The sequence below is a fragment of the Elgaria multicarinata genome, chromosome 3 (assembly GCF_023053635.1).
Source record: "Elgaria multicarinata webbii isolate HBS135686 ecotype San Diego chromosome 3, rElgMul1.1.pri, whole genome shotgun sequence".
Classification (NCBI taxonomy): domain Eukaryota; kingdom Metazoa; phylum Chordata; class Lepidosauria; order Squamata; family Anguidae; genus Elgaria; species Elgaria multicarinata.
Genome location: NC_086173.1, coordinates 99,230,949 through 99,255,701, shown reverse-complemented (window position 1 = coordinate 99,255,701; position 24,753 = coordinate 99,230,949). Strand labels below are relative to the sequence as shown.

The 24,753-nt window shown below is 39.5% G+C and overlaps 1 protein-coding gene across 1 annotated transcript; it reads right to left on the bottom strand.

Annotated features, from left to right (window-relative positions):
- Nucleotides 1–3,826: 3,826 nt before the first annotated feature.
- Nucleotides 3,827–24,753, bottom strand: RBM5 (RNA binding motif protein 5). The gene is made up of 25 exons (XM_063121072.1): nt 24,634–24,753; nt 23,713–23,783; nt 21,296–21,506; nt 20,805–20,960; nt 18,728–18,797; nt 18,191–18,264; nt 15,981–16,064; nt 14,141–14,201; nt 13,919–13,984; nt 13,008–13,168; nt 12,456–12,553; nt 12,012–12,099; nt 11,813–11,890; nt 10,496–10,568; nt 9,727–9,815; nt 9,238–9,316; nt 8,817–8,908; nt 8,126–8,287; nt 7,419–7,565; nt 7,259–7,330; nt 6,664–6,843; nt 6,077–6,151; nt 5,258–5,355; nt 5,016–5,145; nt 3,827–4,465 (listed from the first exon to the last, which is right to left on the bottom strand). Exons 2-25 carry the CDS (start codon nt 23,727–23,729, stop codon nt 4,340–4,342), a joined length of 2,487 nt encoding a protein of 828 aa, XP_062977142.1. The 5' UTR covers nt 23,730–23,783; nt 24,634–24,753; the 3' UTR covers nt 3,827–4,339.

Genomic DNA, 24,753 nt, shown 5'->3' with positions numbered 1-24,753 from the left:
CTGCTTGGAAGACAAGGAAAACAGCACCTCTGAGGCAGAGTGTTGAACCCTTTCTTCCCTGATCTAAAACATCCCCTTAAAGCTGCTATTTTGTCAGGATCATGGACTCAAAAACTGCCAAGAATCTCCAGAGGAGCAGGACTTTACTCTGCCCCTAGCTCAGACTGGGACCATGGAAAGTCAACACCTTGTAGGGCAGCCTGAGCCTACACCACCTTGTCCTAGCACACTGCAATATTGAAGGATCCAAATGCCAGCCACCATCACTCTCCATGACCACTGCAGTAAAGATGACAATCGACTCATACCAGTGCCTTGACCACTTCCTTGATCTTCAAAGGAGTTGCATGAGGGTGCCAATTAGCAAAAACAATAAAACCCTCAGAACTGAGAGATTGCATCCCATCTAGTTTCACCTTAATCTAACTCTAATATAACTATTTAAAATAGTTAAGATGCAGAAATGGCAAGAGAACCATGTCCAGGTGGGCCATTGTGTCCTTTTCTGCGTAAGCAGTAAGAATCCTTGCAAATAAGCTGTCATTGAAAACAGCGGTTGGGATGTTTTAAGAGCATTGCCCACATTTGGTCTGCTTACCTGCAGTTTGTATACACCACCACCTGCTAGAGGCAAAGGTGTTGATGTAATGTCTGACAAATGGTGAGATTATCATTGCCTACATTAGAGCATTATATAATTTTTTCAGAGCCATGAATGACCTCCAACCAAACTGGGCCACAACAGGCACCTTGGACCATTGGTAAATGGTTAAGGCTCCAAGGGTCTTTCCCCAACCTGCTGCCCTCCAGATACAACTGCTAGCATTCCTGACTATTCGCCATACTGGCTGATGGGGAGTTTACCTCCAAAAACACCTAAAGTGCACCGGATTGTGGAAGGCTTTGTATGGTATTCTCTGCCCCCACGTGCCTTTTAAAACCGAAAGACTGTAAAATAGAAAGTACATCAAGTCTTCTGCAAAAATCAGCTAAATTTTCACTTTTGCACAGCTCTGATGGCAAGCAAAACTGATTACATTTACATTTATCTAGGCCATCTCAACAATACTATTTTGTCCTGCATGAAAATGTCTGATTTACGATACTGAAGGGAGATAGGTACGTTACTGAAAAGAACAGAATGTACAATCTCTCCATTTCATTAGGCAAGAAAAAAAGTGCCTAAAATAATTAAACAAGATTCAAGAAAGTTCTCAAACGCCTACCATTACTCTTCCCCACACCTCAGAAAGCTCTTACAGCTTCTGATGTCCTCTATCAATAATACAAGTAGGGCAAGAGTCTCAGTAACTAAGAAACTTTATATTATAAACACAAACACACATACAACCATCCTTTCTTCGAATTGTTGGCCACTGGTCATGAACTTCTTTTTAAAAATGAAACGTATTCTTAATGGTTGTCAGCCCATGTAGAGGGCTCTTTTGGGGCCACCTAATGCTACACGTTTTAAGTAATACATCTCAGTCTTCTTAAAGGAAGCATTTTTTGTATTTTGTATTAAATGTAATAAATACTGCAACCTCTCCTGAAAGAATCTGGACACAGATCTTTCTAGGCCTGTTGCTGTTTTCTTCCTGGATGGTGAATGTGAGTAGCTGCAGATCAACTCCAGGTACTCAAGGATGGAACAGATTTCCTAGATCTATTTCAATCATTGATTAGGTTTGGTTTGGGCACTGAAACTGCCTTGATCACCAACAACAGGAATGGGGTCCTGCAGCTTTTGATACCATTGGCCAAGGTCCAAAAGGCTGCCATTTCCAGAAGGGTGTGCTGGGAGATTACTGCTTGACCTCATGGCATTGTGCTTAAGGGTCCTCATGCTGTTCCAGCAGCCACACGACATCCCTGAAGTCACCCAGTGGTTTAGAGCAGTGTCACCACTATGTAATGCAACTCTCATTTTAATTTTTCAGCAAACCCAGGTGAGGAAGTAGAGTGTGCCTGGCTATAGTATAGGACTGAGAAAAAAGAAACTGAATCCAAAGAATGAAGTTGTTAGCAGTTGGCTTAAACTACACAGATGGGTGTTGATCAAGTTGTTCCAGGTACACTCCCCACCCTAGCCCCCAAAATCAGGTCGCTTATTTATCTGTCTTTGTCACCGAAGGCACAAGTAGCCCTGTTGCTCAGAGCATCTCTTCACAACAGCCTGGCTTCATTGATCCATGCCCTGGTAACCTCCTCTTTATGGTAGTGCAATGTACTGTAGGTGAGGTCTGCTTTTGAAAATGGTCTCTGAACTCCAATTAATACAAAACGCTTCACGAGTATTAATTGTGCATTACGAACATGTTGGATTACTAATGTCTGCACTGCCTCCCAGTGTTTCCAAGACTAATTAAAAGTCTTAGTTTTAAATTCATAAAGACCTTCATGGCTTGGGACTTCAGTATCAGAACACTTACTCCTTATATGTACTTACCTGACCCCTGGAGAACACCCATTAAGGACCTTCCAAATGCCTCTAAGATACAGCAAGTGGCTATGAGAGTAAAGGGCAGTGCCTTTGCAGTTGCCTACTTTAGGGAGCAATCCTATGGCCCCTAGACATCTGAAGGGCCATAGGATTGTTCTGCTTCCTCCTTGTGAGGTTGGAGACAGAAGATCACCCACCCCCGGAAAGAATCGTGCTGGCTGCTCTAAAGTAGTAAAAGCAACCTTGGAGTAGTAAAAGCACCCCAAAGGACCCCAGCTAGACATGCAACAAAACCTGTCTAGCAAAAAATGCCAGGTCAAGGAGGCAACAATCACCTCCACCACTCCGCCTACCCTACACTGACCGGAAACCTCCAAGTTTGGAGGCTCCCGATCATCAAGGGCACAATCTATATTACGCTACAGTCTGAGGACAGATGTTCAGCTTTGTTAAATTGGTTTTTTTACCGCTTTCTTCTAATTGGTTATTCCTACACTACTTTAATCACTTGATTGCTATTGAAGTGATGTGTTTTAATTTTATTAATTGCCTTATTCTAATGATTTTTAATTTGTACACTGCTCAGAGGACTCTTCGTGATTGACTAATACATTTAATAAAAGTAGAAAGAAGCATGTTTGTAGAGCAGGGGTACAGAATCTCTTTCAACCTGAGAGCCAAACTTGATTTCGCAGAAACCCTCAGGGGCCACATGCCAGTAGTAGCGTTTTGGGGGCAAGAGCTGAAGGCAAAAGTGGGTGGGGTCAGAGTACTACCATACTGTAGCTTACTTGAACCTTTTCAAATTGAGAAAAACTACACAAAAGCTAGGAAACCACCAAACTATCAGTGGCTGGTGTAGTGGAGTGTGGCCTTCAGGGGACATCCAGTGGGCTGGTTTGGGATCCCAGGGCTGAGGTTCTACACCCCTATTCAGGAGGGTTCAAAAAACAACAACGATCATGATCTGCATCCCCAGAATAAACAAGCAGATATAGTGTGAAGACATCTTAATAACATCAAGAAGGCAAGCTACATAAAGAGCTAGCTTACATTCTGTAAGATTTAAGATGCTACAAATGACACCTAATGCCATTTGGAGGTCACAACAATTGCAAAATATGTCAATTACCATAAGACAAAACTTCAATTCTACCAATGAGACTGCAGGACTTATGAGAGTTTCTCTGGCAGTAGGCATCAATGCTTCCATATAAATATGTAATATAGACCTTTCCTCAGCAATTAAAAGCAGGACAGAGGGTAGAGGATCAAATCAGTCATATCTACTTCTGATCATGAAACCAGGGTTCATTCAGGTACTTAAGGCTCAGAGTCATCCATTCTGCCCCACAAACCCACCTTCCTCATTGAGAAACAACATTTGGTTTAGGTTTTATTTCGTTTTGAAAGAAGCCTGGACTGGCATCTAGAATCAAAATCTTCAAAAAAATCTATACAAATAGTTATCTTACAAAATGTACAGGAAAGTTTTGCCAAAAATGAGAAACAATACAAAGTCAGCAGATACAGCAGTGTCAAATCATCTTAACACTTCCTCAACTGATCCACAGGACAGGAGTGGCTTTTAGACTACGCAAACCTCTGAACACAACACATTAATTTACACTATATACAAATATGTATAAAGATGCAGCACCCCCCTTTTTATCTAGTTATGGTTCTTCCAACATGAAGCTGTGATGCTCTGCGTTCTATGATCCATCATGGAAACCATTACACGCTGGAAGGAAAGGAAAACCTGGAATAGAAGTGGTTAACCTCAAGCCATAACTAAAACACTACACTGCCTCCAAGGCCATAAGGGTTTTAACAGTTATTTTGGGAGAAGAGTTAAATGTTTCATGCCTTTTATGATTCCAAGATGGACAGAGCTTATTCCATTTCAGTGAATCGGGCAAACATAGCTTTCCGCACTGCATCTTTGTATGAGTCTGCTGTTGAGACACCATAAGAACTACCTTTTGCTCCTAGGCCAGCTCCCCTCATTCTCACTTGAGCCTGCAAAGGGAAACAGACATTTCAGCTGTTTCAAAGCAGGAACACAAATATTATCACCATAGCTGCATCTTGCACACATCAGGTCTCCGAATGAACAAGTCCCCCAACATTATTTAAACTCTCAACACTTCTCAGGTAAGGTATTTCCTAACTGATCCTCCGAATGTGTATTTGGAATCATAAGTCATATTCCTGTCAAGATGCTTCTAAAAATCAGAATTGAAGGAGCAAGAAAAATGCAGTTATCTAACAGATCTTGTTCCCACATGCACCAAAAAAGTCTGTATGGCTCTAAAATTCACATAAACTGCTCATCAGTATGACAGCGAACAACCGCTTGCAGAATCTCCACATTCTGTGTATGCATCAGAGTACAATTCTACGATTTTTCATGTGTGATTAAGCAAACTTTTATCTATAGCACCAGCCTCCAGAGGAAAAATCAGCAGGACCTCTAAGCTAATCAGCATTTTTTACTTTGTTTTAGAAACCTATTTGCATGGAGATAGTTCATAGAATGTAGTCTAACATTAAACTCATCCATGCTTACCTCAATGGGAGCTGTTATGCCTTGACATTTCCTTCCTAATCCTGAACCTTCCCTCCACCCCATGGCCTGAAGCATTTTATTGCCAATATTGCTGTGGTCAATGCCATCCTTAGTGGGTTGCTCGTAATTCCTATAGAAAAAAACAACATATAGTTAAGCTAAGGAAAATCTGGGAAACTTTATTCTAACAGTACCCCTCCCCACCCCCCTTTTTATCTAATTGTAGTCTCTCAAATACATACACAGTGCTTGCATCAAACACTTTTTTCCGCTTTGGTTCAGGTGGCTCTGGTATCCCATACTTCTCACGTCTTTCAGCCGCTCTGTCTCTATATTTCATCTGAAATTAGTTAAATCCAATTTATTTTTGAAATCACTGTCCACCCCAACACATACCATAGTGCCCTTCTGCCTTCAAGTAACAAAACAAGGTGACTACTGACAAAGGCTGGACAAGGAGAAGGGATTCAAGTACTTTAGCCAAACAGGAGAGCACAGCATGTATACTGATCCTACTCTGTTGCTACTAGGGTGGATCTTTTTCAGAAGTCACTACCAAGTTTTTCTGGTGTTCAACAGTGTAAAAGAGGGTCACAATAGGACGTTCTGAACCAGATTGACATATCTTTAAAATTTATGCATGGCTATCATCCATCAGCATTTGACTGAATACGGTAATCTGTTCGTCTAAAACCCTGCTACACTATTAAATGAGACATACAAATGGGACATACATTTTGTGTGTGTCCCAGGCAACTGCAAGTTAAGAGCCCAATCACAACTGGCTTTAAGTATCAGGCATCTAATCTCCACTTGAACTTGTTTCAATTATTACAAATTCCAGCTCAATATCTACTCCCCCTCCCCCCGTCCCCCGTTTGGCTGCTTTCCTGGTTGGGAGGTGTTACAGACCATTTCTGCAATTCAAGTTTCTCTTGGCAACCATAAGGACTAGTAATGTACACAAAAACCTAAACCTACGGTTGTTACTTTTGGGATTTTATTGCTTGGGGGCTGAACATGCTTCTCTCTATTTATGGTCTTGTTGTCACGCCACTAACCTCTCTCTCACGCATTTCCAAGGCTTCAAGTTCTTGTTCCGATAGTCTAGATCTTCTATAGATGTCCATGTTTTGCTTTATAGAAAAAAAGTTACACAGTATAATCAAACATGATCAATCAAGAGTGATTTAGGAAGCAAACAACTTTTATATCTTTTGTGATTAAGAGTACTTTACAATTTATTTCTGAAGAGCTATATCCATCCTTAAATTTCAAAGCAGTTTTTTTACAAGTAATGAAACACTACTGAAAGCCCATGAGAAGTGTCATGCTGGATCAGCCCAAGGGTGCATCTAGTCCAGTATTCTGTTCACAGTGGCCAGGAACCCACAAGCAGGACACAAGTGCAACAGCACCCTCCCATCCGTGTTCCCCAGCAACTGCCTCTGATACTGGAGGTAGCCCAGAACCTAACTGTTACTATTATTGTCAATATAAAGTGGAAGGATAAATCTCCACTTGGAAAATCCATTTAACATTTTTTGTATGCTCTTTTTCTTCAAAGCTAGGCGAACAAGTTGAGCTTCAATTATTTAGGTCACTACTGTAAAATTCTGCAACACCGAAGTTTAATCATTTGAAGTACCTTGTGCAGGTCAGAGAGCTGCTGGTGCCTGACTAGAGCTTCTTTATTTGGAAACTGTCTTCTACATAATAAACAGGCCAACTTTTTCCAATCTGTTAACTTTTCTTCCTCATTCTCCAGTCTTTCCAAGAAATCCTCTTCATTATCACTGTCCCCACTGTAAGCAGCCACCAATCCACGCTAGAAGAAAATCCATGTCAAAAATGTATAGTAAGTATGTTAAACTGATATGTGACAGTAGCAAACATCCAAGTTCTATCACACTCATGAATAGCAAGCTCAAAAACACTCCTTTCCATTTTCAGTACTTGTTTTCCCCAAAGTTTTAAATGATTTCACAAACCACACTAAGCCACGTCAACATTTAGGTTAAAAAAAAAACAAGAGCTTCATTACTGAACTTGTTTAGTTCAATGTAGACTGACCATTAACGATAACAATACAAGCACGCAAAGAAATAATTTAGGCTAATTAAAGAAAAAAAGATGCCACAGCTCAAGAGCAAGCATTGGCCAATACTTGTTCCTCAAGGTTATGAATTTACTGGGGCATATTACCAAAGACCAAAGGTCAGTATATGTTTCTATATACGTACTTTCAGTGGGTTATCATCATCACCATTCTTTATCACTTCTGTCATTATCTGCTGTCTCTCAGACAAGGTGCCCTAGGAATAGAAGAAACTCATGAGCCTGAAGACTACATACAATGGCCTCCTGCTGCATAACAATTGCTATTAGCCAATCACTCCGTACCTTTTTCTCAAACAGAGCAAAACCAGCATCTGCTGCTGCAGATTCTCTTCTTTCTTCCTCCCTTGCATTCAGAGGCTGGAAGCTATTCTTGAAGTTCTCCTTCTGTTTGTTTAGGCTCTTAGCCCAACGTTCCATGTCTTTAGCAATCTGAATGGGAAACAATAACTTAATTCAGACTGTGTACATATTACAATGCAAAATTTACCATCTGTGCACAATACCACATCCCCCAACACCCCCAGTCCATTTGCCAATTTCGGGTCATTTGCACATGCCTTAATTATGTCAAGAGAGACGTTATCAAATTAATATGAAAACACCTGTTTTGGGAATTATTCACCAAAGCCAACTTTCAGTGTAAAGTTGACCATTTAAAGGCTGGCTTACAGTATCTCCTAGCTAACACAGTAGTGTCACTTAGTAGTGATTTGAGCATACAGTGACATAATTCTGTTGTAAACACACAATCACACCATTCTAGAGCACATTACTTCTCTAATGTATATTTTCTCACCTCTTATCTAGTGCCAAACATTTTAAAATTATCCAGTTTTACTATCAGTATTGTTCATAAGACATGAAATTCTCACTACCAATAAAAACAAAGCACCCCTTATTTTTGATTACATGTATAATCCTGTCTTTCCACCATAAAAGGCGCCGCAAGCTCTGATTTTAGCAAGAGAGGCTGTTATTTCAATTATCACCTGCTGTGCAGTTTTACTCTTGGGTTTCTCTTTCTTTTCTTTCCCTTCTTTGGTGGAAGATGCATTACTTTGTTGATATGTTGTGCCCTCTGCTGCAGGCATGTAGGTTTCTTTCTCACCATCCCAGTAAAGATACTGTTGTGTTATTGCATTGTAGTAGTACTGAAAGAGAAACCAAACCCCATATCCTTTTATATGCAACTTACATGTAGAGAAAGCTACTGCTACTTTCAAACTAAGAACAAAGCTGAGATAAAATTGTTTGGATTAAGCATGTAATCGGAGTTTTATAATGCCTCCACCTAGGAAGTATATAGGTTCACTTCACATTACTAACTCCCTATGCAGTTTCAGTTTTTTGTGGCAGAGATGGTCTCAAATGATGCCCAAGACTAATGCCAAAGACCTGCTGATCAAATCACCATATGGCAAAATGCCACAAGACTGTGAGGACATGCCAACATTGCAAATGAATTCGAAATCAGCCCATTGGTCCATGTACCCCAGCACTCTCTCCCATTAGTAACTGGGAAATGGTATTCCCCAGATGCCATGAACTGGACTCTTCCAGTGGCTAATCAGTACTGAATAGTGCTCTGCTTCCAAAATGAGGCCTTCAAGTCTTGGCACAGGGTTTTTATTACCCCCCCAAAAAAAATTTAGTTGGAGAAGTTGAGAGAATTCTGTTTACCTGGGAGTTCGGATCATAATAGAGCCCTGTCACAGGATCATAATAGAAACCTGATGATTCATCATATTGATATGTAGAAGTATCTGGAATAGCTGTAAATTCAATTAAACCACCATTATTTAGAAATAGTCAAGAAAACAACTGACCACAGCTGTAGAGATAGTAAATTGTTTCAAGCAGCAACTCTGCCCTTTCATTCTGTTTCTCAAACTCTCCCCTCCATTTAACTAAGATAGCTCTTTGGGGTACACTCAACTCCAGGAAAACACTGCAGCAGAGATTAAAAGCAAATTCATCCTATCCACAGGTTACTTTCTTCCTGGGATTTACTATTACCAATATAGATGTAAAACGTGTGCCAAGAAAAAGTGCTTTACAGTCTTACTCAAAGGCTCATCTAGCAGTAGTTAAGCTTACTTACCATATTTGGTGCCAGGGACTATCCCAGTTGAAGAAGATGGTTGTAGTTGGGAACTAGTGCATGGCAGGGCTGCCTGTGTCTAAGGCAAGAAAAACCCACGAAGAATTTTAAAAGTTATCACAGTTATTTCAAGAACAACTTACAAGTTTTCTGCAATATATTTTCATGCATGAGAATACACAATAAAGTATTTGTGTGTAGATGTACAAAACAAGACATTTTACAAAAATCCATCATCCTGAATGCAAGCCAATAGATCTTAAGGGTTTACATGTGCAAGACCCAAATTCAAATATACACAGCCAATAGCTGCCTCTTAGCCTAATGCATTGATACGAATTTGATACAGAAGAATAGTATACTGAGGAGTGTTATCAAAATTAAAATGTATACAAATGAAATACATTTGGTAAATCCTTCAAGATTATGCTAACGTACTAAAACTCTGCACTAAACCAAACTCTGCAATAGAAGATATTCTGTATTTACCGGAGAATCAGGTGAGTTGCTCTGTTGATTATACAACTGAGGACTCTGGGAAACAACAGCTGCTGTAGTAGCAGTTGTAACTGGAGCACCTGCCAACACACAGTTTATTAGAATACCACAAAATAAATTTGAAAAACTAGAATATTACTTCACTACTTAACTATAAAACATACTGGTGCACCTCAGCTGCCCCGCATAGAGAATACAAATCAAATTCACAAACTAAACATTTCTGCCACTTTAAGCTGCTGTCTGTCTGAATTTACACCTCAAATGATAGCCTGTAGAACCTTCTTCTGGACTGTTTAGATTGAGATATTAAATGGTGTAGTACTTCTAACTCATTTGGGGGGGGGGGTGTCTGCTGATGTTTCTTGATTGCTTGCCACTCTATTGCACCCAGAGACCAAAACTTAAATCACATCCTTTATTCATGGTCTAATGTGGAAGGATGTTGTTTTAAATGGATGCTGTTTTTATACTGTTGTTTTTATGTCTCTGATGGTTTTTAAATTTTGTATATTTTTAATGTTTACTGTTTTTAGCTTTTGTGAACTGCCCAGAGAGCTTCAGCTGTGAGGGGGTATATAAATGCAAATAAATAAATAAATAAAAGGTTTGGTGATGGTTGCAGGTGGCTCTAAAGCTGCAGATGGCTCAACTAGAAATCTGCAGACAATTCCAACCACAGGGCAAATTTATTCCATACAGAACACCCACAAGGCCATACACAAGTAGAACCTCTGTCTAACAAAGATGAAACTGTTACCTGATATTGTAGCTGTATCTGTATCCAATGCTCCTGCTTGATTCTGGTAAAACTGCTGATAATCCTGTGAACACTAAGCAAAAAATTAAGACAAAGTTAGCCTTATATGGTATTGAGTGGTGTAAACACAAAAGCTTAGCTCCTAAGATAAACAGCAGGAAGTTTCCAGAAAGAAACATATATGCGCCTAAATGTGTCCTAAAAACATCTACAGAGGCCCTTCTTCAAGTTGAAGTTCAGAGGGAGGCTGCAAGAGAAGTCTCGTTGGTGGCAGCCCCACCCCACCTTATAGAAAACATAAACACACACACACAGGAAGTTCACCTGGTGCCAACATTGCATTACTTTCAGGGCCAGGTTAAGATTTTTCTGTTCTGCAAGGACTTTAAAATCTGTTATTTTAATCCTCATTACATTTTAATGATTTTAACTTCTACATTTATAATGGGCCTGTACAGACCGCATGCTAAACCATGATTAGGCCGCTAACCCTTTTGCAGCAACCACGATTATGTAGCCACCACGATTAGAAATGGTTCATACGACATGCTAAGACATATATAGCTCAAAATGCTTAACTACCATGCTTAGCACATCAGCTGAACAGTGGTTTTAGATCTTTGTTTTGTACTGCATTTTTATCGTGCTTCTTTGCCTTGTCCGTGTTAGCTTTATATTGATAAGTTCCAGATTTCTGTTACATTTTATTGTATTGTTCTGTTTTAAAATAATTGCACACAACCACCTAGGGAATTTAATAAGCCTTTCATAAATACAAATAATACATTAAGTATCCTGCCCCCACCCCTCTGTTTCCTAATGCCTCCTGAAAAGCCTTTCTTGAGAGTCAATACACCTTCCTGAACAATGTGGGATGGGGAGCAAGAATAATCTCCTCAAACTGGACAGAGTACCACCTGATTTTAGGCATTTCTTCCTTCCACCAGCAGTGCCCCATCCCACCCACACAGTTCAGGAAGGGCTCTTGACCCTCCCGAAAAGCTTTTCGGGGAGCACAAGATGTGGTGGAAAACTTTCCTTCCATAAACTTCCTTTCATTTATTTATTATTTCTTCTCCCCTTGCAAGGAACCCAAGGCAGCATAGAGTCTTTGTCCTCTCCATTTTTATCCTCAAAACAAATCAGTGAGGTAAGTTAGGTCAAGAGTCACTGACTGGCCCAAAGTTACTCAGTGAGCTTCATGGCCAAGTGGAACTAGAACCCAGATCTCCTGAGCCCCGTCCAACATTCTACCACACTGATGCTCACTTTTATCTTCAGAGCCGAGCCACAGTTTATAACACTATTCATGCCTACCTGAGTGTACTGGGTGTAGCCATCCTGTCCTAATTGAAGGTAGTTGAAATCAACTGCGCCACCTTCTCCACTCTGAGGCTATGAATTAAAGGGAGAGGGTTATTAGACACAGCAAGAAGACTGGTCAAATGGCTACTGAAATCACTATTAGTGAGCTTGTGTTCTGCTAGCAATCTATTTTTAGAGAGAGACCTCCTACCTGGGTTGATGACCATTGGGCTGCAGCAATTGCTGTACTAGCAACAGAGAAAGCACTGACACGATTGCCATCTGGGAGAAGCAAATCCCTGGAAACAAGAAAACAGCTAAGCAGATTTCACAGACAACTATATTGTATATCACAGGAGACTTCAAAATGTCATTGCAAGAAACTGGCAGTATCTTATCTGTGGCGAAACAAGGTCAGGAAACGTTCCACCCCTTGATCACCTGATTGATTCCCTTGACTGTTCCCCTCCTCTCCATCTTTTCTGGAAATCAGACACAGCTAGAAAGAGGACAATGGCTCCCTTCGTAAGGCTCAATATTTAAGACTAACAGTTGTGGAACAAAACAGTTGTGTAATTAAATGTTCAATTCTATGCCATTTGGAGAAGATTTGACAGACGTCTTTAACATGAAAGTGTAGGGACTTATAACTTACTTCCTAGCACTCTTTGCAAAATCCACACCAATTGTTTTGCCATCTATTTTCAGAGGTGGCTGAAGACTCTGCAAAATCTGCAACAACTGAGAAGCATCCTATAAAGAAGACAATAGTTGATAAAGGACGATGCTCAAGTTGAAAACACAAAAGCAAACATATTTAGAACAACGTAACACAATCTGGCACATCACATACAAACCTTTAGCAAAGATAAGGTTTTGTTCTTTTCCACACTAGAAAGTCATAGCCTGGCACAACACTACTGGCTGGTAAGATGCGGTATGCCTCTCACCACATTTAAAAGGTGTTTGCTAAGAGCTTAAACTCATTGGTATCTTTCCCTCTATTTAGCATTTTGTAGGCCATGTTGCTTCAACAAGAAATACTTTAAAGCAGTTTAATTCCACTACCTCTCCAAAGAAAGAAAAATGCAATGGTTAACATGTTGCACATCTGACTGAACAAGACTGCTACTAAGGGATAGGATTGCAATTTCCCACTAAACATAGACCAAATTTGACATCAAAATAAAATTAACTAGATTCTCACCATTGCCGAAGACAACTGTACAAAAGCAAAGCCTCTATTCTGCTGGGTCTGTTTGTCTTTAATAAGCCGAATGTTATTTACTGCCAGAGAAGCATATGGTGAGAGAGCTGTCATGATCGATTCCACTACTGTGTGTGGAGCTATGTTTCTGAGAATAAGAGCTAGGGAAGGAAAACATATTTTGTTAAAAGTTGCTTTATACACAATGCTATAACCAAGCTATAGGTGCATACAAAATCAATTATACTTATTTTTTTTAAAAAAAAAACCGGGAGAGAATGAGAGCGCGAAAGCAGCACCAGCCTTCCTCAGCTCAGGCAGCCGCTTCTCGCCAGCTGCAGGCGCACAACTAGAGCAGGGAGAGGAGAGGTGGGGAGGGGAGGCTGTTTACATGTTTGATGACGAACAGCCTTATGTTTATAAGTGACAGTTTTCCTGCTAAGTACCTGCATGTCATAAGCATTTGAATTAAAATTACCATATTGAAATCAAATCTGATTTTTTTTAATTTTTATTTGGTGTGCGTTGGAAGAGGGGTAATCTTATACGGCGAGTATATCCCAAACTCTATATTTTAACTGGAAAAGTTGGGGGTCGTCTTATACGCCGGAAAATACGGTACTACAGAACTACAGCTGGAAAAGCAGGGATGGAGTAAAAAGCTCCTGCAACAGCTGTGAAGGCCAAGACAGTGCCCTTAGCTAGATGAATGACATATTTCCTATGAAATTCCAGAGCATGAGTACGCAGCTTGGAGTTCTGTTTTTGTCCTATACTCTCCTCTTGTGAAATGAAAATACTCAAAGAAATCTATGGGGACTTCTGTATAACACAAGGAGAACATATTCGTGGAACACACCCCATGGGCAACCAATCCCACAGTGTAATGAAAGTCTTGAGACTTTACTCACTATCACAGTAGTAGTCCACAGACTGAACAGCCTCTGGTCCTCCAGGTGGTACCTCCTGCTCTGAATCTTCATTGCAAAACATGGAAAAATGAATTTAATCTCACAGAAAGCTTAAGTTATTACATCAAGAGAGCTCTACCATGCCAGAAAAAAAATTACATGCAGTTCATAATTACGAAAGAAAAATATCTGTTTAATATAACTTAGTCAAACAGAACTTACCAAATTTATCTGCTCCACAACGGAAGCATTTTAGTCGCCTCCTGAAGTTGTAAAGGCAGCACTAACAAACAAACAAACCCATTACATTTTAGATTATACACCTGATCAAGCACGTTGTAGGACACACCACATCTATTTCAATTATTTTAAACTAAGCATCTGTGATACAGATGGTAATTTCATGTGGTTACTTGTCATACCTGCCTACTGTCCAGATATTGCTATACAAATACATTAGAGTAAGGCTGGCACAATCTTGAAGCCAGGATGGTATGCTTTAGCAGCCATCATCTTGGGGGCCAGTTCACATTATCCAGGATAGCACATGCACTACAAACTCATTCATTAATCATGATAATTAGCACCTGACCATCTTTTGCGGGAGGTTTGAACTCCTGCTAATTTTAGATATTAAGCACTGTGTTCTGCATATAGTCAAGACCAGGTTTGTTTAAGATCGACTCTGCTAAACAGTGAGAGAAAACAGGCACATTGGACTCCAGTGACCATTGAGCTTGGTTCAAAGACCAAGTCTGTGGATGGTCTGTAAATTCATCACTCTGAAAAGATAGTAAATTCTTTAGTATTAAAGCAGATCTTTCAGAGAGGTACTCAAGGTGAACAGACTAAACGGTTCAAAAAGAGCTTCAGAAATTGATAAAATTAAGAGTCGCAATCCATGAATACTTGGTTATGATAGGTAGAGTATGGCTTTGTCTACAAGCATGGATCAACACTTTTGTCAGGTGGTAGCCTTCTATATCAGTTAATGTTTATTCCTGGGTTTGAACATCAAGACTCCTTGTTCTCTCACCATTTATTTAATTAAGAGTCAATACAGATGTAACATTCTCAATTCTGTAAACTGCCCAGAGAGCTTCAGCTATTGGGCGGTATAAAAATGTAATAATAAAATAAAATAAAATAAATATCCCCCCTCCAATGTATAAATTTAACATCTGACATCTTTGGCTTATGGAAGACTGCAGAGGCTATTTCCATGCATATTGTGATTTTTTTCCTAATCACAGAAATAGCCACTGCAGGCTTCAGGTGTTCTCTCTTTAAATATTAACACTGCTCATGCCAGTAGATCACTTGCGTGAGTAGTTATTTTCACAGAAAATAGCCTTGCACTAACTCTAAGTGGGACTAGATTTTGGATCGTCCTTATAGAGTCTATGAATAGCTGCAGCATTATCTCAAGGCAGTACTTCCTAGCAATGTTTATTCAACTTTCAACTCATTGTACATTTACTGAATTTCTGCTAAATACTAATCCCTGTTTAAGAAGATCTATTAAAAGAGCTAGAGTCGACAATGGACAGAGCTGCTGGACACTAGGCTGATAATCCTGGGTGGTATCACTGGCTGGGGTCATTCAATAGGAACAGGGAAAAGGCAAAAGGGCATTGAGCAGGGGGTTGGACTCGATGGCCTTTTAGGCCCCTTCCAACTCTGCTATTCCATGATTCTATTCTACGAAAATACAAGAAACTCCTAGGACACTTTCTAATTCTAATTGAGCTAAAATTTCCCATTATTTTATAACACCATGTCATATATGTAAAAAACCAATAATCATATTTTTCTTTTTTGCCATTCTACTGACTGGCATTTACTTCTTCCCAGAAGTTCCTACAAATTAGTTCTTGCTGAACTGTTTGTGCTTGTTTGTGGCTTAAAATATTTTACTCACATTTTGTTGTAGCATCACCATATCACTTGCTCTTATTAGAATTTAAACCGATGCAGTATTCATTTCCATAAGAACAGCTAACTATGATGGATCTAGGCCAACAACAGTTAGGAAATGCCCTTTGCAGAAAAACCATCGTACCTTGTTACAAAGCCAGTCTTCAAATTTAGGCCTTGGATTGCTGTAGTGCATCGCAATTTGTTTCCCTTGAATCAACAGTTTTTTCTGCAAAAAAAGCACGTTTAGTTATTCCAGTATCACAGCAGATGTGTCCATTTTCCCATGGCAGAGCACACTTCGGAGGATTCAGTGCTCATGAATTAAATGGACAACAAATGGGGAGGACGTAGAGAACCAACCACAGCCTCCTAAACTCTGCCCATCCAATCCTGCAGGAGGACACGGGCAGTAAGAAAATGGGATTTGCAGTAAAAGTAAACGGAATCAGGGAGTGTTGATCAAGCTGCCAAAACTAAGCGCTGGCATGGAACCAGGAAGCGTCTCAAAGGAGACCGAGTCCTAATGGCATAGCAACACGCTGCTTTTAAAAATATTGTTAAGTGACTGCTTCACTTCTGTCCCCAACACCCTAGAGTTTTAAAGCTTCAAAACATATGGACTACTTTCAGTTGCCTTCTTCATGATGTGCAGTAATTCCTCTCAAGAGGACCCTGGTTACACATCTCAGAGTCTGATTTAAAGATCATGAACTGAACACATGTTCAGTATGAATCTTTTTTGACTAATTCATCAGTTCACATGAAAGCTTGCATAAGAAGTTCTTCAGACAGTAGCTTTCTCCAAACAACTAGACTGCTACTGATGTTTCGCCAATAGGTTAACAGTTCATTTTGCTTTCAGTGCCTTCAAAACTAGCATGTTATAAAAAAAAGATTAGCTGCTTAGATCTATAAAAAGAAGCCAAGTTTCTGAACTTTAAACTTTATTGATTCCTACATATACAGAATCCCATAATCCCCTAATTTCTGCAAGTCTTTTATAGCTCTTCATTCAGAGAGATGCACCTTTAAGTATGTCCAGGGGATGTGTATGTTGAAGTAACAATGGCCAAACCTAAATATAGCTGAAAACGTACATTAGAAAGGCAAGTTCTAATATAAAAGGCATTAAGAGCCTTAAAGGACCTGGCATATCTAAGGTGCTGAATTTATCCCTTATTGCTGGAGTAGGCAAATGAGGGGAAGGTTGAAGGGCCCAGAACAAACTGGGATATGCACAGAAACAAAAGATGTTGGCATATTTACAATATATCATGTTTGTCTGACAGTTAGCAACAGGTCCACTAGGGAGGTTCAACTACTTTTTCCCTAAAACTAGAGTATGTGTTGTTATTTTGGAGTGAATTTGAATTTGATTCAATAAAATGAAAACTGATATAAGCTTTGTATATATTAAAATTGTGATATCACAATTTACTAGTAAGGTTAATTCAGGCACCCATTGCATGCTATTGGTATTATAAAATCCAGTTGATGCATGCAAGGATTAGCTACTCTTTTAGCTTAATTGCTGTGATGGATGCCCATGATATGAGGCCCACAGAAAAAAACTATGTTCTGACATCCAGAACTAAAAGCAGAAGTGGTAAAACTCAGCACAAGGTGCTTTTTCAGCCTTGTTCTCAAGCAACAGTACTTGCATTTTTGCATTTTATATTTTTAATATCTCCTTCAGCTGCATGGGTCTAGTGTTACAGCAATTCAGTAGGAGAGTAGTTTTGTTTTGACAAACTGTTTAGATTTAACTCCAGAAGCATGCCAATGCACTGGAAATCTGCAGAAAGGTAATACACTGTATTTTAACTTATCCATTTTTGATTACCTTATTCATACTCTTCGCTACAAAATGTTAAATTGCCTTTCAAAAGTTTAATTTCAATCTGTTAAGTAATATTGAGAAGGCTTATTTGTTACTAGAAAGTTGCAGCTGCTTCTATTATTACGTTTCGGAGATTGTATTTTCACATAGAGTGCTAGCATATAGCACACATCCAGAATTATTGCAACAGTCAGAAAAGCCTGTTTGATTGGACATTTAAAAGGAATTACTACAGAAATAATGATCAAAGACCGATCAGGTTAAATGCTATGTCATCATTATTGGGGATTAGGCTTATTTTATAAGAGGCGGCTTGGCAAAATCTACTGGTTTTATCTAAAACTATGCAGTCTCATTTTGAAAATTTTGATATATACAAAGCGTTCTTAATATTTAGGAAGTCACGGTTTTAGAACAAACCACTCCTTCAGCTTTTTTATTTATTCCTTTTTAAAAACTGTACAGACTTGTTCCATTTTCAGGAATTATCTAGACTTTGTGAGTGAAGCAACCTGATTGGCTTCCATCCAGCTGGTAGCATCTTGAAAGTGATAAAACTCCACGAAGGCGAAACCACGGCTTACACCTAGAGACAGCATTCAGATATAGACGGGATACTTGTGTTAGTCAGTTCCTTTAAAACAGGTGAATCTCTCTCCAACTGCTTCATTACTTCACGACAAAGCAGTTTTATAAATGCGACGTCAACTCTGAATTTGCTTCTTGTTTTGCCATGGCAAGGAAACCAAGCTGCCTTAACAGGCTACATTTCATCTGAATGAGATCCATGTTTAAAGATAACCATGCAATGGACAACTAAAATTTAAAAGTCAAATTTACAGTAGGTGTTACTTACCAATCAATACCTTTTAATATATATATATAAAGAAGGCTTCTTCCACTATCTATAGCCTTTCAAAAGGCCAAATTCCTTACTCATGGCAAACCTTTCATTTTGCTTTGCACTTGCAGGTGAGGGGGAGTTTTGGAAAGTGCTTTAGGCCTGGGGAAGAGGAAGGTAGTGCTAAAAAATAGGTTAACACTCTCACCTGTCTTTCTCTTCATCAGCCTCACATCTGCAGGCCGAGGGCCTTCACAGGATTCAATGATCTCTCGAATCTGCATGCAAGTTTAATAAAATACCATAACCATTCAAAAGCTGATCAAGCTTAGAGAAGGGAAAGCAGCAACTGTCAAATGCTTACTTGGTGTTCATTTTAATACACTAGACCACTGCAAATCAAATTATCTTCCAAAATGTATTAATATCTAGCTTAAGAATTGGACAAGAGTGCTTTATAAATGCAAGCTTTTCCCCAAAAAGTAAATTAGGAACTTCATGAAACCAGACATGATATGCGGTACCCAAAGTTCAGAGGTGCTGACCACTAGCCACATTACAAGTTTATCAATCACATCTTCAAATCCTAAATGCATAAAATCTTACCACTTTCTATGGAAGTCATTTCTAAGTAAGTATTTCCAAAGTAGTCTGATAAATTATAAAAATAATTAAAATACAACATTCCATGCTTTGTTGTGATCCAAATTACCAAAGCAAAAAAATATACACTCCCTATAAATTCATTTTTTCATTCAACCACTACGTGAAATTAAAAGAATGCTATACCCCAGGGGAAAAAGTATGAAAATGAAAGGGAACATAAGACATTTAGCATAATTTTAAGCATTTTATTCTTTAATATACTTTCTTGTCAGGGCTGGATAGTTCACATTATAAATCATTCAGGTACAGAAATGCTTTTCCTTTACTAACTCAAAGATATGGTGAGACTGCTCTAAACCAGCTTTCCCCAATCTGGTACCTTCCAATATTTTGGACGACAACTTCAAGCAACCTGAACATGCTGTCTGAAGTCCAAAACATCTGGAGAGCCCCAAGTTGGAGGAGGCTGGTCTAAACACAAGAACATTTTTAGCAGATCAACTCAGAATAAAAAAGTACTTGGAAAATTCTTTGGTAATTAATTCTTTTAGAGTCTGCATATTGCAGATCAATTATACTCAAGAACAATTTTTAAACCACTCAAATCATGAAATGTTAATATAAAACCATATGAAATGAGCAATCATATGGGAATCAGTTTATAGGGGATTATTATGAAAGGTACACAAAGGATTAAAAAAATTCAAGGCAACACTTCCACTTGGGGGAGGGGCAATTTTCCATCACCACAAAAACTGGCCCCAGATCAGCTTTCAAGTGGGAGAGAGAGAATTGGCAACCCCTCCTGACAGCAGGATCTCTGGATTCAAGCCAAAGCACTAAACAAGTAACTCGAGAGGTAGAACAAAGAGTTAAGAAAGTCACAATTAAGAACTTTAAAAGCTATATTGCTACCTAAGGAATTCTTATTATAATGCAATTTAAATCTTCCAAGATAGCCTAGCTACAGTTATCCATGCTCTGATAACCTCTCGCTTGGATTACTGCAATGCATTATACGTGGGGCTGCCTTTGAAAACTGTCCGGAAGCTTCAGCTGGTACAAAACAGGGCAGCCCGTTTACTAACAGGGACTGGCTGGCGAGATCACATTACGCCAGTCCTTTTCCAGCTTCATTGGCTGCCAGTCCAGGTCCGGGCCCGATTCAAAGTGCTGGTATTGACATTTAAAGCCCTGAACGGTTTGGGGCCAGGTTATTTGAAGGAACGCCTCCTCCCATATGTACCTGCCCGGACCTTAAGATCATCTACAGGGGCCCTTCTCCGTGAGCCCCTGCCAAAGGAAGTGAGGCAGGTGGCTACTAGGAGGGCTTTCTCTGCTGTGGCACCCCGGTTGTGGAATGTGCTCCCCAGAGAGGTCCGCCTGGCGCCTACACTGTACTCCTTTCGTCGCCAGCTGAAGACTTTTTTATTCTCTCAGTATTTTAACTTAAATTTAAATTTTACTGTTTTAACTCTGTATTTTAATCTTATATCAATTTTGCTGCGTGGTTTTATCCTGGTTGTGCTTTTTATACTGTATTTTGTAATTGTGCTTTTAACCTGTTGGTTATTTTATTGTGTTTTTAATTTTTGTTCACCGCCCAGAGAGCTTCGGCTATTGGGAGGTATAAAAATGTAATAAATAAATAAATAAGTCAAAAGTAAAAATTTACTTACATCATAGTCTGTAACAGTAATAGGGAGCCCACGCAACATGATCGTCTTGCTTTCTTTCTCATCATTAATGTCATTTCTATAGTCATGTTCTCCATAGTCTCCATCAGAATGATACCCATCTTCTGATTTGTCGCTATTACGCCGTTCACGTTCCCTCTGCCAAGTGAGATGCAGTTTAGCAAACAAATAACGCAGCATCACAAAGTAATTATATAGCACGTTATCCATTAAAATAACACCCAGACTCATGAAAACCTTTCTATCCTCTTTCAAACAATCCTAGTAATTTCTCAGCTTCTTTTTTCATTTTATGGGTTGGTTTGAGAGAGAGAGAGAGAGAGAGAGAGAGAGAGAGAGATGAGATTTGAAGCTAGAAAGTGTTTTATCAACTAATACAGGCTAAAGAGGGCAAAAACACTGATTATGAAACCAAGGTTTAAATTTCATACATTATTCAAACCTGTCCCAGTATACCAATATCTCTCACTAACCTCAGGGCTGTCATAATCTCTGCCATCATAATCTCTACCATCATAATCTCTGCCATCATAATCTCGATAATCATCATATCTGTCACTTCTGCGTTCCTCACTAGATCTTTTATAGTCAGAATCCCGTCGTCGGCTTCTGGAATCCCGGTCGTCCCGGTCATCCCGATCTATGATAGAGCCGTATCTTCCACTCCGTTCAGTTCTGCTCACACTGCACCGAGTTTAGAAAGAGAAACAGCTTGAAGGTTACCATATTCATCAGTCAAGCTGTTAACATGGCATGCAGGGTTCCACAAAAAACACCAACAACAGAAGCAGCAGGCCTGGCCACACTGCATGGTGCAAGAACAACTGGCAGTGTTTGCTACCTTTCGAGTACAGAATATTTTGCATATGACCATCTCTTTTTCACAAAGCCCTGTCCACATCATGTAGAGTGCTGGCAAAAGGACACTGGGCTGCTGAGGGAAATTTCAAGCCATCATGGTACAACCTTGATTAAGCATCACTACATATATGAGTTATATAGAGGCGATTCACATACATTTTGCTTACCAAGGAGTATGCCCTCTGGCTGGAGGAAATGCTGCCAAAGCTTTCATTGTAATAAATTTCAAAGGTTTTTAAAATAAAACATGACAGTATTTAACAACTTATAAATTAAAATGTTATGATCTGACTCAAATTAACTGTTTATGCTGTAGAAGGCCACATTCAATTGGTTTTATTCTGCATTGAGCAAATCACAGGATATAAAATCCCAAACGAAACGTTGAATGTTTTTTTACAGCTGTACTTCTTAGGAAATAAGCCTTATTGAACTCAATGGGACTTGATTCCAAGTAAACATGCAAAGCATTGTGCTGTAAATTACTGTGTTGTGTGGCCAACACAGATATCAAAATGATCAATGTATTGACCACTGCAAACATTTCAACAGCATTTTGCTGGAAAAACAGTATTATTCCTCCCATTTCAGACTGGTTTTATAGGATTTGGGACATTACTATAATGTAAAATTATATTTATTATGTAGGTGTTTATGAAATCCAAGAATTTATTAGAAAATCATTAACCTTTATATAGTTTTCTGAAATGATAAATTTAAGTCCTTATTTATTATTTATATTGGTAAGATAAATCTATAAATATAAGCATTGTACAATGTTTTTTTCTGTTTTTTTCCAACTAATATATTCATTAATTTTTACTTCTTTATGCTGTCTTTTCCTTTAAATACATTCCTTACATAATTATAAATATAGAAAGACAAGCAAAAAACAAGTGCACCTTATGGCCCAAAACGTTATATAAGCGCAATGCCCAACTCTACCCAAACACCAGCAGGGCCCCAACTAGCACAATGGGGAGCTGGCAGTTTTAAAAGCAACCAGAAACAAGCAGAAATACTTGTTTCTGGAATGGTGCAGGTCAACCAAGCTTGCAGAAGTAAAGTCCTTCTTGCCAACCTGTTCTAATCTTGAAACAAGTATTTCCTTGTTTCGGTATCACTGGATACTGCCCTAAGCAGTTTTCATTTATTTATGTATTAATATTTTCCCCCTTTGTCTATCAAAACGCTCAAGCCAGTTTTTATTAGCCTGTGTGTGCAGATATGGCTGCACAGGGATGGGGTGGGGGAACATGAGTGAAAATCACAGGACAACTTAATTTTTCAAATTCTCAACTTTTGCATACACAATAGTTTCTCAAAGTCGATTCATTTATTATAGCCATTAAAAAGATTTTCTTTCCACTGAGCAAAGACATAAACCCTGCTCAAGCATCTGGTACCTATGGGTACCAAACAAATGAATGGGCCAAGAGGAATAAGTGTGGCTAACCCCCACCCTGCTCATGCCCCCCAAATAGCACATGATTTCCTCAGTCTGAAGGGCAAGGCTCCTATCCCCATGGAGGAAGCTGTTGCCTTCATATCACAAATCAGCTAGGGGATGCAGCCAGCATGCACGTTGTACATTATTAAGTGGATGGGGCTAGCCCCACATGTTCCTGCTCCTACAGGCATTCAGTACTGTATGCAGTGACTGCTCCCAGGTTCTGCAGCTCCCTGCTGAGGGAGGGCAATTTCACTCCTTCTCTGCTGTTCTTCCAGTAGCAGACAAAGGCATTTTTATTCAAGCAGCCTTTGGTATGTATGTGGGTCTGCTGGGCTGACCACTGTTTTATTCTCTAATTGTTGTGTTTTATGTATTTTAAAATTATTGTTTTAATCAAGTGTTTTTAATCTATGGTTCTAAAGTGCCTTGAGTGCCATTTACTTGGTAGAAAGGTGGGATACAAATAAAATAAATAGCAGTTTAGGGTTTTCCAGTATGTGCTGTTCTTATTCATCAGTCTACATCTCCAAAACTGTAGCCACCATTGCATATCACAAATGTTTTAGAACTACATACCGTTTGTCTGAACCCATAGCTTGCCTTCAATTGTTGATTTTACTGGTTCTAAAATAAGCTAAGACGTCAATCTAAAAGAAAAAAAAATCAGCATAGAGATTAATAACCATTTAAAGCCTATTGCAGAGATCTACATACTGCTAAATAATGCCTACAAAACCCTGCTACGTGGAATACCACAAAAGACTGCCTTTCAAACAGCAGAGTTGCAACTAAAAATTACCTTCAATAGTTTACTCCTAATTCTACTTCTACAAAAGGGGAAACACTAAGCAATCACTGAAGCAACTTATCTGCGTGACCGTATTTAGGAGCAGCACATTCGGATATCCACAAAAAGCCTCCTTAAGATACGTAAATATAAGCAATAATGGCAATTCGGTAAATAAATTGTCACAGCAAAACTGTCTCGGGCAACTTAAACCTAGATAATTCCCTCTGCGACGGACGGAATATGAAAAAGGGCAACGGCAGCCTCTCCTGGATATTGCAGGAGACGGGTTGACAGGGCGGCATTTAATGGCGGCTGACATCCGCGGTGTCGGGATGAAAAAACCCCCACAAGAATACAGCCGCACCTGCGAAGATAGCGATCTTGATGGCAAACATGCGGATTTGACCACAAGCACCCCGACTGAAATAAAAGGACGGAACCGGCAGATGTTTAAAACTAAAGCTCAAGCCACCAAAATATTATGTAGATCGTCCGATGACGGGATCTGCACAAAATGGACTGTTGACCTCCCAAGCCATCGTCGGCGGTTGACCTCACCCACCCCCATTTTGCCCCGGCCGGAGGCTACAGCAGCTGCAAATATTTCTAAAGTTCATGTTATTACTAAATTGCTGAAGCTCAGACTCTTTGTCTTCTTTGTACTGAATATATTTCTCCGCACCGGAGACCTCAGACACTGTACTCACCGGGAAGGGGGAAAGGGAGAAGGACCGTCCTGCTACCGTAGGAGCCGCAACAACAACCGCCACGGTTTCTGTCAAGCACCACAAAATGGCGCCGAAGCAGAGCTCGCCGTCTTCTACCCA